The sequence below is a fragment of the Taeniopygia guttata genome, chromosome 3, assembly GCF_048771995.1.
Source record: "Taeniopygia guttata chromosome 3, bTaeGut7.mat, whole genome shotgun sequence".
Classification (NCBI taxonomy): Eukaryota; Metazoa; Chordata; class Aves; order Passeriformes; family Estrildidae; genus Taeniopygia; species Taeniopygia guttata.
This window is the reverse complement of record NC_133027.1, coordinates 33,508,083-33,526,203: the sequence shown is the minus strand read 5'-3', so window position 1 is coordinate 33,526,203 and position 18,121 is coordinate 33,508,083. Positions and strand designations below refer to the sequence as shown.

General features: G+C 35.2%; 1 protein-coding gene across 5 annotated transcripts in view; it reads right to left on the bottom strand.

Moving 5' to 3' along the window:
- Positions 1-8,433: 8,433 nt before the first annotated feature.
- Positions 8,434-18,121, bottom strand: part of MEI4 (meiotic double-stranded break formation protein 4) — a 129,392-nt gene continuing 119,704 nt past the window's right edge. For all 5 annotated transcript variants that reach the window (XM_041715070.2, XM_072926599.1, XM_030267485.4 and 2 more), the window contains one exon: positions 8,434-11,992. In XM_041715070.2, coding sequence (XP_041571004.2) covers positions 11,741-11,992 — 252 coding nt within the window. In that variant the 3' untranslated portion in view covers positions 8,434-11,740. The remainder of the gene's footprint in view (positions 11,993-18,121) is intronic.

The window sequence follows — 18,121 nt, the reverse complement described above, 5'->3', positions numbered from 1 at the left end:
CCAGACAAACCTATTTTTCAAGGCAATTTTAATTAAAAAAAGTTTTGCTGAGTAAGTTTTCTTAAATCTAAGTAGAATTTTTAATCAGATTTAAAAATACCAGGTAAATGAGATTTTAATCACACCAAGAATATCCAAGTTGTAAGAAACAGAGCGATGGAAAATTCGTAAGCTAAGGCAGAAAAAATGATAGAAACAGATTCAAGATCTTTATTCAACCACCAGAGAAGAAAAAAGCTTGAAATTTGGTCTAGGTGAGGGATTTCTCTTGGTTGAAGGTTTGCCTTTTCTACTGTACTGGAAGGAATTTATTGTGAAAGAAAAAAATTCAGTAAATCAAGTTTTTGTTTGCTGATGAGCCCTATCTTCAAATACACTTAGGCAGCTGTGAGACAATAAGAAAACACAAATACTTGCTTAATTACAGCGATTTCCACAGTTCTCATTACTTCAGCATTTTATAACAGTAAATGAAGTGGCAACTTTGATGCAGAGCTGTATCATTTTTGGATAGAAAATACTGCTGAAAGAACTATGAAAACATCAACATTTTAAAAAGTGAAAACTGTTTCTCTACAACAAAGGTCTACACTAATTAGGCCATAATTTAATGAGTAGGAAATAGAAATCAGTGAGGCATTAGGAAAGCTTTTAGAAAGAGACAAACTTTCTAACTGCTCCATCAGAGGACTACATACTGCTATAATTGCAGCTTATGTTTTTAAAGAGGTGTATACTAGTGGGTTCCAGCTCATTAATGAAAAATATTTGTTTCTATAGAATTAATTGTTGCCATGTCTAAACAACTTTGAGCTGAACTTAATGCAATCTGATATGCTGAACGAAATCCTTAATTATTAGCACTTTATTGAGCCACTTGCAATCTAAAGCCTTTTCAAACACTAAAGTACTGGAACAATCTTGCTGTATACTTACGTTGGATATAATTCTTTTCTGAATGAGACAAATCGACTGTGATGTGAGACACACCTACAGAGTTTAAGCTGGAGTTATATGCAAATGCTAAAACAAAAAATTCCTGGAAGCTCAAGTAAGCTGTGCAAACTTTGTGAGCATAAACTATACGTGAGAACAAACACTTATGGATAGCAGATCTCTAACAAGCGCTACTGAAAAAAAAATCAAAGAGACTTTTCTTCTGTGCCTCAAACCTGTCTTAGGAGACAATGACTGCAGAAACATCTCAAGTTTCAAACTGGAGGCACCAAAGACAAAATGACAAACATATTTTAAGAAGAACTGAGAAACAGCTGCTTATAAGGTTTAAACCAAAGGTGAAGCAACAATTCAAATCATAGAAGTTTCAGTTGCTTAATATATTGATGGCATATCAATAGCCATTAATATGTTTGCGTAATTTATTACAAAATTACAGCACATAAAAGAAATAAGTTTAAAATAAAATTAAATATACAAGTAAGGTATATCTAAAGCATAAGTATATGTGCATATACATTTAAAAACAGAAATAAACCCAGTCTATAATTAAAAAGTGAATTTCAAAGCTAAGATTCCAATACCAAAAAAAAAAAAAAGAGAAACTGGGGAATTGCAGAAATTATGTTTCATGCAAAGTAAGTACTATCAAAATTTCATCAATTATAAAATCACAGAATCACTAGGTTGGAAGAGACTTTCAAGACCATTGAGTTCAACCCATTTTCTAAGACCTCAACTAAACCATGCACCGAGTGCCACATCCAGTCTTTTCTTAAACACATCCAGGGATGGTGACTCCACCCCCTCCCCAGGCAGACCATTCCAGTACTTTATCACTCTTTCCATAAAAAACTCTTTCCTGATATCCAACCTCTATTTCCCTTGGTGCAGCTTAAGGCTGTGTCCTCTCATTCTGTCGGTTGCTGCTGGTGAAAAAGACCAACCCCCACCTGAGTACAGCCACCTTTCAGGGAATTGAAGAGAGTGATAAGGTCACCCCTGAGTCTCCTCAAGACTAAACACCCGCAGCTCCTTCAAATGTTCCTCACAGGGCTTGTGTTCCAAGCCCTCACCAGCCTCGTTGCTTCCTCTGGACACACTCAAGTGTTTCAATGCCCTTCCCAAACTGAGGGGCCCAGAACTAAAAACAATAATCAAGTTTACAACTCTAAAGCAAATTTTTATATCAGCACTTTCAATTCATTCCAGATCCATCTTATGCTCAACTTTTTTTCTTTGAAATCATTCACAAGTCAAGTTAGTGTGTTCACAATTTTTGTCTTTGTAATTTACAGAGTTTCTGTGCTAGAGCAGGATTATCTTTAAAATTTTGGGCAATATGAAGACTTCAATATGTTAAGCTGAGTGTAGCTGGCCTCAATTTTTAGAATTTAAAATGAAATTTTCAAAATCTGCTTACTTCTGTGTCCTAATCATATGAAGATAATGGGTTTTGAAAAAATAATTCTATAAAACCAGATAAAAATAGAAACAGAATGCATCTAATAAAGTCTAGATAATTCTAATAAAGTCCAGAATATATTAGTTTCATTACAAGAAATACACTACTAACTCTAATGTATCTACATTAATTCTCAACATCTGTAAATGAAAACTTTCCCCTCCTGATTTCCTGATGATATCAGCACTGTAAAGGTTAATCTTGACAGTGCTGTGAAGAGAAATCTACACTAACATAAATTCTCAACAATCACAAACACAATTTTATCATAATACCTAATGAACAAATTAAAGCTAAAGAAGTCAATACTACTTACACTAATATACTTTTAATTTTTTATTGTTTATTTACTTTCTTAATTTCTTGCACACTACTGAATCCATCTTCAGTTTCAGCTTCTCTCTTTTGTAATAATTCAGCTGCAGCTATTTCAGGAGAAAGCCTTTATTGAAAAACAGCTATCTCCTCTTGTAACTTTTTGAATTGTTACAGATTTTTATAAAAGTTTCTTTTTTCTATCATATACTTTGAGTCTCTATTCTCACTAAAGCTGTCTTTTTGAAGGTCAAACCAAGATACTCTTATTTTCTGAGTGATTTACCCTCCCCTGAGTCTTAATTTCTTTTCTGTCAGCTGCTCCCCCTTACAGTTACTATTTCCTCCAGGATGATAAACACTGGAGTTGATAAATGGGTAAGATCAGTGGTGTTATCAAAGATTTAAACAGCTGCTGGAGATGGAATCTGAATATAAAACAGGACTCTTGGCATTGATGATCCCCCCCTTTTAAGCCTGGCTTGTTGTCCTCTACCTTGGGGACCTTATGTGGACTGTCATTTAAGTTTCCCCTTGGAAGCTTGCCCATGGCTCAGACATGCTACTACTTGAGCAAAAAAACTGACAGAAGCAGCATTAGCATCTCTCTCTGCAGAGAGCTATCCTGGAGTGCGTTGTGGGGAACGGGGATAGGACTGACAGTGTTTGATACTGTCAGAAGTGATCTGCAAGAAGGAGCAGAGATTGTATTAGTGATGCTCTCAAACATCGGGAGGGCATAAGGAGAGACCTTGCAAATCACAAATGTGGCAGAAATCAATCAGAAGAATAAATAAAACTAAGAAAATTTAAATTAACAGAAAAAAAAAAATGTTCCCAGGAAGAAAATAACCCTGTACACACTAGCAATTTCAGCCCTTGACAGTATCTTGTCTCCAGCTGCTGATTTATGATCTAGCTGTCACATGCTACCTGCTTGCACAGGTCGCACAGGGACTAGCTCTACTTTTCAGGAATTATTTTACTCTGACTTCCCTTTGTTCTCCTTCCTGGAAGTTCAGGCCCCATGGCTTGTTACCCATCTAATGCTCTACTCCCCTGCTTCCTCTAGGACTTTTCCTGACACCCCCTGCAGAGCTGAGAACCTCTGGTGACATTTCCTCCAGGGTAAGGTGATATTTAAAGCAAAGGGCACAAACTCTACAGTGGAATTGGTAAACACACATAAACACACATAGTAAATATTAGGAAAAGCATAACACCTCTACACAAATTTCTAGCAACAGTCACATCTGTGCAAAAAACATATTTCAGTTTCTGCATGACCTTTGAAACCTGAGGACTTTGTACTGGTGAATTAGAGAGTGTCAGGACAGAGAGGTTAAATCACCTATTGCTGAAATGTCAGACTGAACAGGGATCACTGATTTTCCACACATGGATGGGTGACCCACCTGGATACCAGAAGAACAAACAAATATCCTCACTGCTGCCTTCTGGGGCCACCTTTTGAACCAGGAGACCGCAAATGCATTTTGTGAGAAGCCCTACAACTCATATTGGCTTAAGATAATTCTTTGATAAATCTGTGTGGAGAGTGATGCAAATAGTACAGGATCTATCATAAGAAGAAAAATAAAAAGAGGAAGGGGGAAAGAGAAAACTGTTAAGCGCGCAAAGAGGAAAGGAGAGCCCAGGAATCGGTAAGGTTGCAGACACACTTACTTTTTCCTGACTGCAACTGAACTGACTGAAAAGGCCACTTCCCAAAATTACTTCTGGACTGCAGTTGCCTGGGATCATGACAGCCTACTGAGCTGATCTTCTTCATCATCAAAACCATCTCAGTTGAAATGAAGAGGACATTTGTGTCAGACTGAGCCATCCCAAAGACACCAGTGTGATCAGAGACTGGTTAGAAGAGTTTAGCTGCTTCGTCCACTGAAAACAAACCCCAAACAAACCTCCATGTCTAAATCGTAATGCAAAAACCTGTCCAGTAGAGTTAGTGCATTTAAGTGTCTAATGTATCTAGCACAATGTACAGTGTTTTTATACAAGCAGCTGCAACATATTGAAGGAAGATTGCAATTACACAAAGCAGACCAAATACAGTCTCAGCTAGAATTACTACTCTCCAAGCAGAATAATGTTATCAGAGAGTTATTATCAAATCAGCTTAGGATATCAACAAAATAATGCTGCCTGGAAAGACTGAATCATAGGGGAGAGCATAGAGAGTTAAATGAAAGCCAGTGAAGAATATAAGATCTGTCAAGGACACAGAATATTAAATGGATGTATTCCTGTTTATCAACACTTCGTAGCACATTACCAAGACAACATGTAAAATGTTCTGATATATTTACCAGTCTGGAAATCAGTAAGATATTTTCTCACTTATAATTTCTCATCTTCCTTTAAAGTGCTATTGATGTGAATTCAATCACTGAGCTTGAAAGTAGATTTGGTAGTTGGGTTATGATAAGCCCTTTTCTTCAAGTTCTTTTGAAAATAAACTGTCCAGAATAAATACATAAAGTCCTCCTAAAAACTACCCAGGCTTCTTCATCACCATAATTTATAAGGTTTTTGTCTTTTCTGCACTTTGGGACAAGAGTGCTATGGGAGTTTAGGATTCATGTTTCTGCTTTTCTATTAATTACTGCATCATGGGTGCATCCTGAAGTTAAAATTAATAAACCAGGAACAGGAACAAAAAACCCCACTCTAAGTTACCCTGAGTTAAGAATGCAGAATCTAACCCTTAGTTAGGTCTATGTGCCTGCAGCCACCAAAACAGAAGTGAAAGATCTTGCAAAAATAAAATAGGTAAGAAGACCTTGAGATTGTTTCATTTTAAAGGTGATCACACAATTTCAGAATTTCTTCCTTCTCATTAACTGCCAAACAGGTACTGCTAGCTCTCACTGCCTAAGCAAGGCTGAAGACATGAGGGAAGGTGTTAACAGTAAGGGCAGATGGTGTGCAGTCTAGACACAGAACACAACAAAGCCTTTCAGGCATCAGTATTTTCCCTTGTTAAAAATGAAAACCCTTAGTTTATTTCAAAATAGCCATAAGGGAAGTTAGTGTGGAACAGGATCATTAACTCAGCAGTGAAATGATTTGAGTACAACCTGCCTCCAGTACCCTTTTCAACTTTACTAAAAACGAATGAGTGGAAAAACCAAAAAGTGTCAAAAATAATTCTGGTGAGATACACGACTGGCACATATTTCTTTAACTTATTTGTTTCACTTGCTGCCTTAAGTGATTTTAATACTACAGCATAAACAATGCTAAGTAGATTTTCTTTCTTATTTGGAGCAAAAACTAGAAATGCCAAACAGAATCCTAAAGTTTTAGTCTGTTTACTTCTTACAGTTTGAGATGTCAGTTTTGGTTTATATAATCATTACGAAGAAAAAAGTGAAGTTGAGTATGCTCCCCAAGAGTATACATTAATGTCACATGCTGGTGCTTGCAATCATACCTTAGTCACACAAGGAACTTTAGTAGTATCCATGTGGAACAGGCTTCCTTTGTGCTTCTATTAGCTTCTAATATATGAGTAGACTTTTGACAGCTCAAAGACTACAATCTATTTTCTGAAAAGTAGAACAAATTGCTGCACTAAAAACCTACCAAAAAATCTATTACATTCTAATGGTGGTGGCCTAACATTTAAAGTGTTGCATAGTTTCTTATAAATTTTCTCTACTCACAAGGGCATTCCATATAAAAACAAAAGAGAAAAACAAAGTCTCATTTGAAACAGTTAGCATGTTTGCCTTAAAAAGTGGCAACTAACAGAAAAAAAATAATATCAAAAATAATATCAAATATCAAAAAAAAAAAAAAAAGGTTGTTCCCTTTTAAAGAACCCCAAACAAAGAACAAAGATCTGGAAAATATTTCTGTTCACTGGGGGATGTTACTGGTTTGCAGGGAATGTTTCCTTAAGTATAATTTGGAAGACTGTCTCAAACATGAACTCAAGTCTGATAAGCAGGTGATATGCCAACAGTGCTCTTCTCAAGGATGAGCAGTATAACTATTTTAAGGGTGGCATAACCCCTAAAAATTCAAGACGAATTTGAAATCAGCAAGTTTAGAAGAAACCATAGTGAAAGAATGGCTTAATTAAAGCAAGGCTGTAAACTAACTTTGTTTGTTCAATTAAAGAAGCAGGTGCAGACTAAGTAAATTTACTTATAGGCAAAACAGGAAAAACGAAAAGATAAAGAAGGTGGAACAATTTACATAAGGGGGAGCTGATTTAATAACGGCCTAAGTGAAACAGACCATCTGGATGAAGTTGCAGAAATTGTCGCAAATCAAGGCAATTAAGAACTGCAGAACATAAAAAAAACTAACTGGCATGTGACACACACAAAAAAAGCACAATCCAGGAAACTAGAAGTATATAGCTACTGAAGCAAAAAATCAATAAAACTTCTTTGAGTTCTAAAGGGAAACATACATACATGGACAGCTGCTCAGAGAATGAAAACAAACACAACAAACGTCCTTTGCTTTTCCTGTGTTTGTGCTTAGCATTATGAATAATTAAAAATACTTTAAAACTCACACTTCTTTTCATTATTAAACTGAAATACAATAAGATGCTAATGTTAATGTAGTCCTCTGATTTCACTTGACTGTAGTTTTTAACTACTTCTCTCTCAAGCTGATCACAGACTTGCACTTCAGGAAGGACCAGTGCAAAGTGTCCAGCCTGGGAAGGAAGTCTCCTTTTCAGTGATCCAGTTTGGGAGTGCCTGGCTGGACAGCATTTGTGCAGGCAAAGCTCTTGGGGAACTGGCGGGCAGTGAGCTGTGAGCCTGCAGTGCCTGTGGCAGTGATGAGTGCCAAGGGCATCCTGGGCTGTGCCAGCAGGAGCACAGTTTAAGGGAAGGGATTACCTCCCTCTAATCAGCACCTGTTAACTGCAGCTTTACTATGCCCATTTTGGGCCCCCAGTAAAAAGATGTGGATAAAGGGAAGCGTATTCAGCACAGGGCTACTGAACTCGGCCTGGGGCTCCAGCATCTGTGCTGCCAGGGAGGTTAAGGGGGCTGGGCCTGATCAGCTGGGAACCAACAGCAGCCTCCAGTGCCTATGGGAAGGATATCAAACGGACAGATCCAGGCTATGGGTGGTTAAAAGACTTAAGACACTGATCATAAAGAAGCAACTGTATACCAGTTCAGACTGTGCACAAGGGAACATTTTTTCACCATGAAGACAGCCAAGCAAAAGAGCAGATCTAGGCTCCGTCTCCTAGCAGAGAGTTTTCAATACCTGACTGAATGCTGAAATAGCAAGACAACATTGGTTTAACCAACAGTGATTTGATCCCACAACTAATGTTGATTGAAGCAGGAAGTTGGACTAGAGACCTTGAAGTTGCCTCCAACCCAAATTTTCCTATCATCCTGTGAACATCAACTAATGTTGCACCACAGTAAACTACAAAATATATCAGACAGTACTGCATGGATAACTGAATGAAAAAAATATTATTACAGGATTAAAATAAGCTGCAAATTCACTTTCACTATAACCAACATATAAGTAATAACTTGTAAAATCAATAAATTATAAACAGATTATGAAAATATTCCAAACTATGTTTACAATAACATTATGAGACAGTCCACTTCAAAATCCCACCCACTGTTGCCATTTAGTAGGCATGCAAAACTCTTCAGGGAATAGAACAGTCAATAGAGCAGCAACAGAATAAAGATTTATTTTCTTCGTCTCATAATTTTTTTCATAAAACGAGATTCTCTACCACAAAATTGTTTTTAAAACAGATAGAGACAGGCATGAAAGTCAGTCACCCAGAAAGCTATGAATGTGGCAGAACAACAAATTATAAAATCATAAACTGTTATTAGGCTACTAAAAAATAAACATTGCTAATTCAACCATATAAATATATAATTTAACTGTGTGTGCTTATATACACATTTGTTTTTATAAGGCTGGACAATTTGCATTTCCAGAATAACATTTTGCCAACATCTAAAGTACATGTATTTACAGAAAAAGAGATGTGCAAGACAAAAGAAATATCCTTGAACTGTTCATTTTAAAACTCCAAGGGTAAATCATGTAAAACACTCCAGAGAACAATGACAGGTCAGACCAAATTATTTTCAGTGCTTCCTATTTAAGTCTATGAGATGTTATGCTCAGCACATTGGACCTTGAGATTGTTCTTTTGAGACATCCAATAGTCTACATTCAGCAAAGAGCACTTTCTCTGGTTTTGGTATTCCTCTCTGGAGGCCAGACAGGTAAAACTTGGACATGGTCAAACCTACTAAGTAAGTACTTGAAGACTTAGTTTAAACCTGCAGGCAGGCTTCCTATAACCTGGATGCATTTAAACCTACCATTTCCTACTCTAAAACATAGAAGGTATCACAAATGTGGGGTTTAGTTTTCAGATTAAGACACCTAAATGCATGTTTGTGGCAGTGAGTTACACACCTAAGCTCATGCTATCATCACTGTTTGGTTGTCTAAGCGGACACTTTGAAGTGACAGTGACACTAAAGATGCTTCAGGGTTATCAGAGGCATCTACAGGAAGAGAGGAAATGTGACACAAGACTTAGAGAAGATCTGCAGTCCTTTGGGGTAGCAGCTGGATACCCAGACCAAAACACTTTATTTCATAGATTAGATATCTCAGCCACAAGGAGACATCTAAATGTGTAAGTCTACCTTTGCACATTTTCATATTGAGGCAAGTCCCATCTTAGTGAAAATCTCCCAGAAACAATAGACAACAATCTAGTAAGTATTCTGATCACAGGGATTGTTGCTCACATCAAAGCTCATTAATGTGGTTCACTGCCCTATTTAATTCTGCACTAAGCAGATAGGAGAGCCCAGCTGACCAGCTAACAGCACTTTTTCAGAGAGGTGAGTGTGTGCCTAGACTGCTGCAATGGCATTGCAAGGGGGACTCTCTCTCTACACCGCAACACTTTCAAAGTGGCACAACTGTTCCAAATCCCTATCACAGTGTAAGTGCCATGTAGTTGTGTCATCTCTGGATACAAAACCTTGTCTTTTTGCATGCTTTGAAAAAGAAAAATTCAGAAATCATGTCTCAAGCGAGCAGTTATTTCAAAATTCACATATTTCCCAAAATATCCATTGCTTTTTCAGTGGCCTAGAGAGCTTACTTGTGAGAAAGTGCTACAATCTGCAAAGAAGAAAATATGTGTCCCTTTTTGCCCGAGTTGCTTTACTAACAACAAAAATACATTTTGCCAATCAATGAGCACATATGGTGTAAAATCTAGGGTTGAAACTTTTCATTCAAATAACAGGCTTGAAACAATGCACATTTTGCTATTTTAAAGATGCCAGTATCCTTTTGCGTTTTGTGTCTTTTGGTTACTTACTATATTTGAATGAAGCTTTTTTTTTAAAATTAAAATGAAAATTATTATATCAATTAAATAACTGTTCATTTTGTTTATCCCTTTCCTTTCTGTTTTTGCAATCATGCTTTCAGTGCTGTGGAGGGAGAAGGAAGAACTGATCCTCCACCAGAACGAAAGAAACAAACAAGTAAAGCAGAAACAAAAAGGGCACAGTAGTTCCTGAGCAGCTACCAAATTTACACACTGATTTATTTTCTTTAGTTTGGTTCAACTTATCTGATTTTCTCATGTGAATAGTCAGGAACACTTGTTTTGCAAATCAAACATTTCTGTTGGAAGAAAGTTAGCTAGAAGAAAGCATTAAACAAAGGTTACAATATGGCATAGCAAATAGGAAGTTTAAGAAACAGAACAGGGGCCAGTGTCTTACCTAAGAAACACTCTCTGGGGAGCCAATTCACCATCAAAGCCACATGTTTTTTAAGTACCAATGTACTTTGCATATATATAAAGCAGAGGTTTATTACAAAATAAATGCATTCAAATTAACAAGATACTGGTGTTTCTGAGAATTTTCCTGACAAAAAATTGATTGACAATTTCAAGGGGAAGGACAAGGACTAATGCTCAAAATATTTTGTATCTATAGTGAATATACATTTATAGGAGACATAATAAAAATAAAATCTTGTTTATCTAACAGAAAAAAGAGCAATTAATTATAATCATTTTTCTTTAGATTTATCAAAGACTATGGTTCAGTTAACATATTGTTGAGCTCACACTTTAAAGACATTTAAAATAATTTCTGTTAAAATATGTTACTTTAATTATTACTATGAATATAATATCATCACACAGAAAAAAAATCCTATTAAATATCAGATAATATGTAAATATACCAAAGGGGATTTTAGCAATATTCATTAATTTTGAACAGAAAGGTTTAAAATAACTATTAAATGAGTTACCCTTTTTAAGATTAAATCTCTGAAATCATTACTCAAACAAGAGTGAATTAGGCCTATTGTACCTAAACTTGTGCATACACAAGTAAAGCCAAGCAGTATACAATGAATGTAAGAAAGTTGTGAAACTGAGCACCAGATTTTATTTTGCTCAAGTAATGACTCATTTGATTATCAGTAACCAAGTCTTTCCTGTAAGATGTTTTACTGATAAGTTATCAAGTTTAAAATAAACATTTTAATTTCAACCAACCAGATAATGTCTCTAAATCATAGAGTAGCTACACAACTCTTAAATGAGAGGCATTAGTCTCCTAACTTGTAAGCTCTACACAAATATTATGATTATACTTTAAAATTCATAGTGTTTATTTTAAACAGCATCTGAAACAACTTTCTTTGTTTCATTTTCACTGTGTGCACAAACACCACCACACCGTTTTCTATTACAAGAAACAGTATTTATTGAAAATGGTGCCTGGATTATTACATTTTTTCTATATTCAGAATTGGAAATAAATTGCATTATGTCTAAAACTGCTGTAGAGAATAATAGTTTGAAGTAAGTGTTTTTCAATAAGGACAATATCACTGTCTGGCTTGAAAATTTTCCAATGCACTCCCACAACAAATGCACGGTTAAAAAGTAGGCTGCTTGTTTTAATCAATTTGCATTTGACCTGAGTTCAAAAGAACACTCACTCTCCACAAATATAAAGAAAACAAAGGGAATTCATCTGAGAGATGAAGAATAACTTGATCAAGGTTCTTCAGAAATTTGATTTTTTCTTCTCCCCCATAGTTTGAGCTGGAAATGTTACTTTCTTCTGTCTCATTTTCAAGAAGTTGTTCCAGAATCATGCATAAAAGAGAAATATTCTCATACTGGGTGATGTCATACACAGACTGGACCTGGGAATAAGAAAAATCAGTACATAAGTGCAGTGTGAAAACATTTCTGCAGCCTAACATCTCAGATGACAATTTAAGGAATACTGTTAAAATTGCAGTATTATTTATATAATCAGGACACCTATACATTCATACATTAGAGTATGATTACTTCTAAAAAATGTTTTCCTTTTTGTGGTAATAGTCAAACAACTAAGACAGCATCACACTACCAAACAAAAAGTCAACATAACCTTCTCTTCATGAGAGAGTTTGCTTTACCTAATTATCCACAGACTGTGACATACCATAGTGATGTACAGGAAAACAACTACAATAGCAGCTTGGTTTGTTTTGGGCATATAATTAGAGTTGGTGGATTTCTGAGTAATAAAATAACAAGCAAGAAATAATTTTTTACTCCTAAATATAGAAATTCATCTATCCAAGTGACACCTCCAAAAAGCAAATTAAAAGTCCAAATCTCAATGTCAATACAAAATGCACAAGCCAGTTCTGAGCCCCTTAAAGTGGAATATTAAGTTTGTCAAATAAGCTGGAACAAGGACACTGACCAAATGAAACATTTTTTTAGAAGTCTTATAGCTTTATCCAATATAAATATACCTGTCCTGTATCTAGAAACCGGAATTTTACACAGAAGCTTTCTGTACATAGGAAATAACTGGCACGATACAAACTTAAACCTTTAAGAACTGTCCCTCTGGAATGAAATTTTGTGTCCTTAACAGCAAAATCTACTAATAACAGGAGATGACCTTGTTCTGAAAAAGACTGCAATTACAGTAGGTAGATGATCAGAATTGAAAGATAAAATCATAGCTGCTAGAAAATTAATAATATATTTTAGAAAATGGACCAATAGCTCTAGCAAATCTAAAGAACTGTTTAGATCTGTGGTACAAAGCTAGATGGGTCACAGCCTCAACATGGGTCTATGGAAATACATAAAATCATTTTCCTCAGTCTAGATTACATCCTGTAAGACTTTCCAAAGTGTGAAATCTATTATACAGTCATTGATTTCATAAAAAATGTAAGTTATTTTTGATTCCACTAGAAGCTAAGAAAAAGACAGCACTTTACCTTCTCCAGCAAAAACTGAGGAAGATGTTGGCTCAGAGATTGCTCATTTTGCTTTCTGAGATAGCAGTTATTAAACCTAAAATCTCTGTTGAAGCACTCTGGGGTAATGGTTTTCAGGTAGCCTCCCACCTCAGAGACAAAATTAAGACACCACAGCCATCCTATTGCAAAGCCTCAATGTAGCAAAAGAATTTTGATGAGTTTTGTAGAAATCTTGAAAATTAGGTTCATTACCAAAACATATCATCCCCAGCACTGCATACTCCTATTCTGTCTCTCTGGACCCTGCTAAGAAAAATCTATAGTTCAGAAGCTGCAACCAAGAATTCAGTACTGACATTCTTACCAGAACAGACAGTGAAAAATGAAAAAGTATTACACTGTTTCATAAAAATATATTAAGTATTTACATATTTCTAAAGTTCAGTTCTGCCTATCAAACTGCCTAATTTGAGAAAACCTCCTTCCAAATCACAGGCAATATGACAGTCTGTTTCCTCAAATATCAAACATCCAGCTATAGGACAATCATGACTTTACACTGATTGTTTTAACTGTTAACTAATAGTGAGAAACTAAATATATTTACTTTGCTTATTAAACTAAACTACAGCTTTCAAAGTTGCAAATATAAGAGTTATTAATTATTTACTGAATTTCTAGGAAATAGATGATTCTGAAGCCCTAGAAAGTCTGCTCCAAAGACTTTCAGTGTAGGGGTCATCTGACCAAACACAGGTACCCAGAAGATGAGATAGTTATCCCTATTCCTATTCCAGCTGATGGAGGGAAGCAAGGGGCAGCCCACAGTTGATTGAATGTAGATGTCTACTGCCATTTCACATGCCCCAGAGTAGCAGCTGTAAGCCAGGAGGAATACCTTAGGTGTGCTATTAGATGCCTGAGTTTTTGCTATGAGTAGTTCCCAGGGTCCTTCAGCATTCAATACATCCCACTCCAAACTAGAACCACTGATATACCATGTCCTGGAACTCTACAGGATAAAGTGTGACTGTACCCAGAAAAAAAGGTCTATGTAGAAACATAAATGGAAGTTCTAAGCTCTTAGTTCCTGTAATTTGGAACTTAAATGTACAACATTACAAGCAAAAATTATTTGATTCTCAAGCATTGGCTTTGAAAATTCACTCCTTTTACCTGAGCAATCAATATAAAATGTTTTAGAAAGGCAAATTATGTCACTTCACTTAGTCCCATAACCTCAGGCTCTTCCATGCAGTTAAGCAATTGTGTTATTTTCATTGGGTCTTAAAAGATGCAACTAATTGCAGCTTAGTAAACTATCTGATTATGGATAATAGAATCCACAAGTTAACTAATTAGCTTCCTCTACAAATACTACTGCATTAAAGGAAAATTGCTTTAATCATGCAGAACTGATATTGAAGAGAAAGGGTAAGTATAATTGCAAGAAAAAAGTATTTTTTGAGATAATTATTTTTCTGGAGACAAACACACTTTAAAATATTGCATTATATAACCAAGGGAAAATAAAATCAGTCCAGAACATTTTCTGGCTCAAGGCTTATTATTAACCTTTCCAATCCATTTAATAATCTGAACAAAATGTGTCTCTATTTCTTTTGTTAGATGTCTTCGGTAGCAATGATTGATGCAAGTACTACCAATACAAATTTATGCTGCATAATCAGTAAAGGGATGCCTTTACTGTTCCCTAATGCTGCAGAGTCAGATAATAGGCCTATTAATCTTGCCCACCAATTTGTGTGAATGGGTAGCTGTGCACATACGTGTACACACCAGAAAGTTCAGAGTGCATCTATAAAGCAAGTCTCATGTATATATATATATATATATATATATATATATATATATATATATATGTATTTATGTACATATATATGTGTGTGTGTGTGTGTATGTGTATACATATGTATGTATGCATGTATATATATATATAGTCACTGATGCTCACGTAAATGAAAAACTTACTTCTGTGCTCACTATGCCTGCATGTAAGAGGGAGACTGAAATGGTTTTCAGCATTTTAAAACTACAGTTCTAAGGAGTATATAATTATAACTACAAGTTCCTAAATGGAGCTATATTTGACAGCATCACCTTCTAAGAAAAATGATTCTAAATCAGCATAATGAAAAACAAGAAAAAAGTGACTGACTGGAAACTCTATCAATAAATGCACATTTGGTAAATTTTGTGTTTATGAAGGGAATGCTGAAAACCTAAGTTTTCAGTAGGATCAACACTGTTTTAATCTACTCATCCCATCTAGGTCAGAGGTTAATGGAAATATATTTCAAGAATCACTGAATTGTTTCCACAAATCAATACATTCTCATTTTATGAATAAGGAAGTTTAATTCTCACAGGGAATTCTGTTCTTGACCCTTCAGTTTTCCTTTGAGGAATCCCTGTCCAGGTTACTTATTGCTTTGCTCAAGTGCTAAATACAAGAGAAACATTTTTTAGAGTATAGCTAAGAACATTTGGATAGTAGGCATTTTATTTCAAAACAGGACGGAAATTATTTTAAGTAGATGTTCTGCAAACATGTAAATAACCTCTGATCATTAAAATTTACAAACCCAACAATATTCACAGTATACAAAATCACAGTAGGATAAGAGATTATCTATAATTGTTGTTTAGTGTTTAAATAGCATGCAGATATGCATCTCTAAAATATTTAAGGCAGGTATGCATGAAAGTATTTTTAAAATATTTTTGTTCTGTTTCTAGTACTACTGTGTTAAGATAAAAGGTAATTACAAATTGTCATGATGCAGGGTTCAGTTTTTAACTGATTTCCATGTCTCTTTAGGAGGTTTTTGTTTTGTGATTTGAAACGCCTATTTCCTGAACAACCCTCCCAATAATCATAATCCTCACAATCATGTCAATTATTCACATGCCAAGTAAATTCAAACCAATATATGAACTCTTTCAGTACCTCAAACAAAATTAATATCATGTGAAATTCCTTATTTAAATTTATACTCTCACAGCCCAAATTTTCAAAATATTTTCATGTTTTATTCCATAGGTTCTGAAATCCTATTTCTGTCTTTACTCATGCTGAGTATCACTTTATTCACAAGTAGATCCCGAAGTTTTAACTATTCTGCTTGCAGATCAAGATCAAATGTGACTGCAGAAAGGGTCAAGGAATTACCCACATTTGTAACAGTTAAATTCCAGAGGAGAGACCATCAGCTAAACTCCTAGAACAATTTATACAGCATGTACAGTCACTAGTCCTGAGCAAGATAGTACCACCAGCACTTCAGAAGTCCTGGACAGCCTCATGCTAGAGAGGTTTCAGAAGCAACAGTAAGAATCTTGCAAAAATAGTATCTGTCCAGATATAATTATCTGGCATACCCTGGAAAACACTTTGGAGAGAATTTAAAGTGTTTATTTATTCTCTTTGCTGTCTCCCAATGGGAAGATAACTTATATCCCTGAGGAATCTATGCATTGTGCCTCTTCCACACATCACTTAGCAGGGTCATCTGTTACTAGCCCTTAGTGTGACACACTGAATTACAAAAAATTCCCAAGACATCTTAAGCACTATTATTCTTATCTAGTAATACAATTTCCACAACATATTTTAAAACATTATGTATGTCAGCAGCAGAGCACTGATGTTTCCACTGGAGTAAGAATCACAATTGCCTTGCAAGCAACATAACGCAGACGAAAAAAGCTTTAAAACCCAAATTTTAATCCCCTTTATCCAATTTAAGAAAGCCAAAATATAAGTCACAAAGCTATCTCAGTTGGAAAGAATAGCCAAAAAGTATGAATCTGTGAAATTTCTTAGGATAATGGGAATTTATAGACACATTTTATTCCAATCTACAAGGCATGCACTTCAAATCTGACTTCTCACATATATGTTATTTATGAAATTTATTCTAATATTATAAAAATTAATTATTCAGAAGTAGAAATGTGAAATATGTTTGATTTTGGTTTTGCTTTTTTTCCAGAAAAGGATCTGAAATAAAGATTGTGACTATATCTGTTATACTGTGGGTCCTTCCAAATCAAATGGGCTACTTAATAATATTTCTAACTTGAAAATGAAGTTATAGATCAGACAATCCCATGTAAAGTCTCTACCAGGAAGAAGCAATCAACAAAACAATCTAATAAAATTTCCAGGTTATTAACTTCAATATTAGAGAAAGGGTTTTTTTGTGGTTTGTGTTTTTGGAGGACTTGCCTACTTACAAGTGTAGGTGTACTACATGAAATAACCATATAATTGAAATAATATATACTGTTAGTTGAAGGAAAATAATAAGAAATTAAATTCTCATCCTGCAAGAAGTGTTGCAAGTGCAGCAAGACCAGTGACCTAAGCAGGTCTTTAAAATAAACATCATATATATAACATTTTTATAGGTAATAGGACACCAAGGTAATAAGATTAAGTTTTGAATAATAACAATGATTAAAATTCATCCATTAATTAAAATCATACCAGAAAACAATGACTGCTGAAAAATACAGCTACATTCATTTCAAAGGATTTGATAGTTTACCTATTTTAGAAAATGCACAAGAAGCTCTGGAAATAAATAGCAATTACTTTGCTTTAGTGACTCTAGTACTGGGCAGGCAACTCTGACAGTAATGCAAAATACCCATTTATTTGTGGGTATTAATGAATCATAATACATTAATTTCTGAAAATAAGTTTTTCAACATGCTTTTCATCTCATAAGGCTTTTTTTTTTTTTTTTCCTAAAAGAATGATAACTTTGCCTCACATAGAGCTTGACTTCCTAAAATTATCTCTTCCAATACTATGGATGGCAAGAATCAACTGAACCTAGCAAGTGGCAGATGGCTGGTCCAAGAACAAACCAAGGTAGAAGGCTGTCACAGAACGTGCCCTCAAATTGCTTGCCACAGGACACTGTGAAAGCTGAAAGCTTGTATGGGGTGAAAGAAAAGTCAACAGTTGTATGACAGTGAAATCCACAGATACACGTAATCAATCAGTCAATCACTCTTCACCTGGAAAAG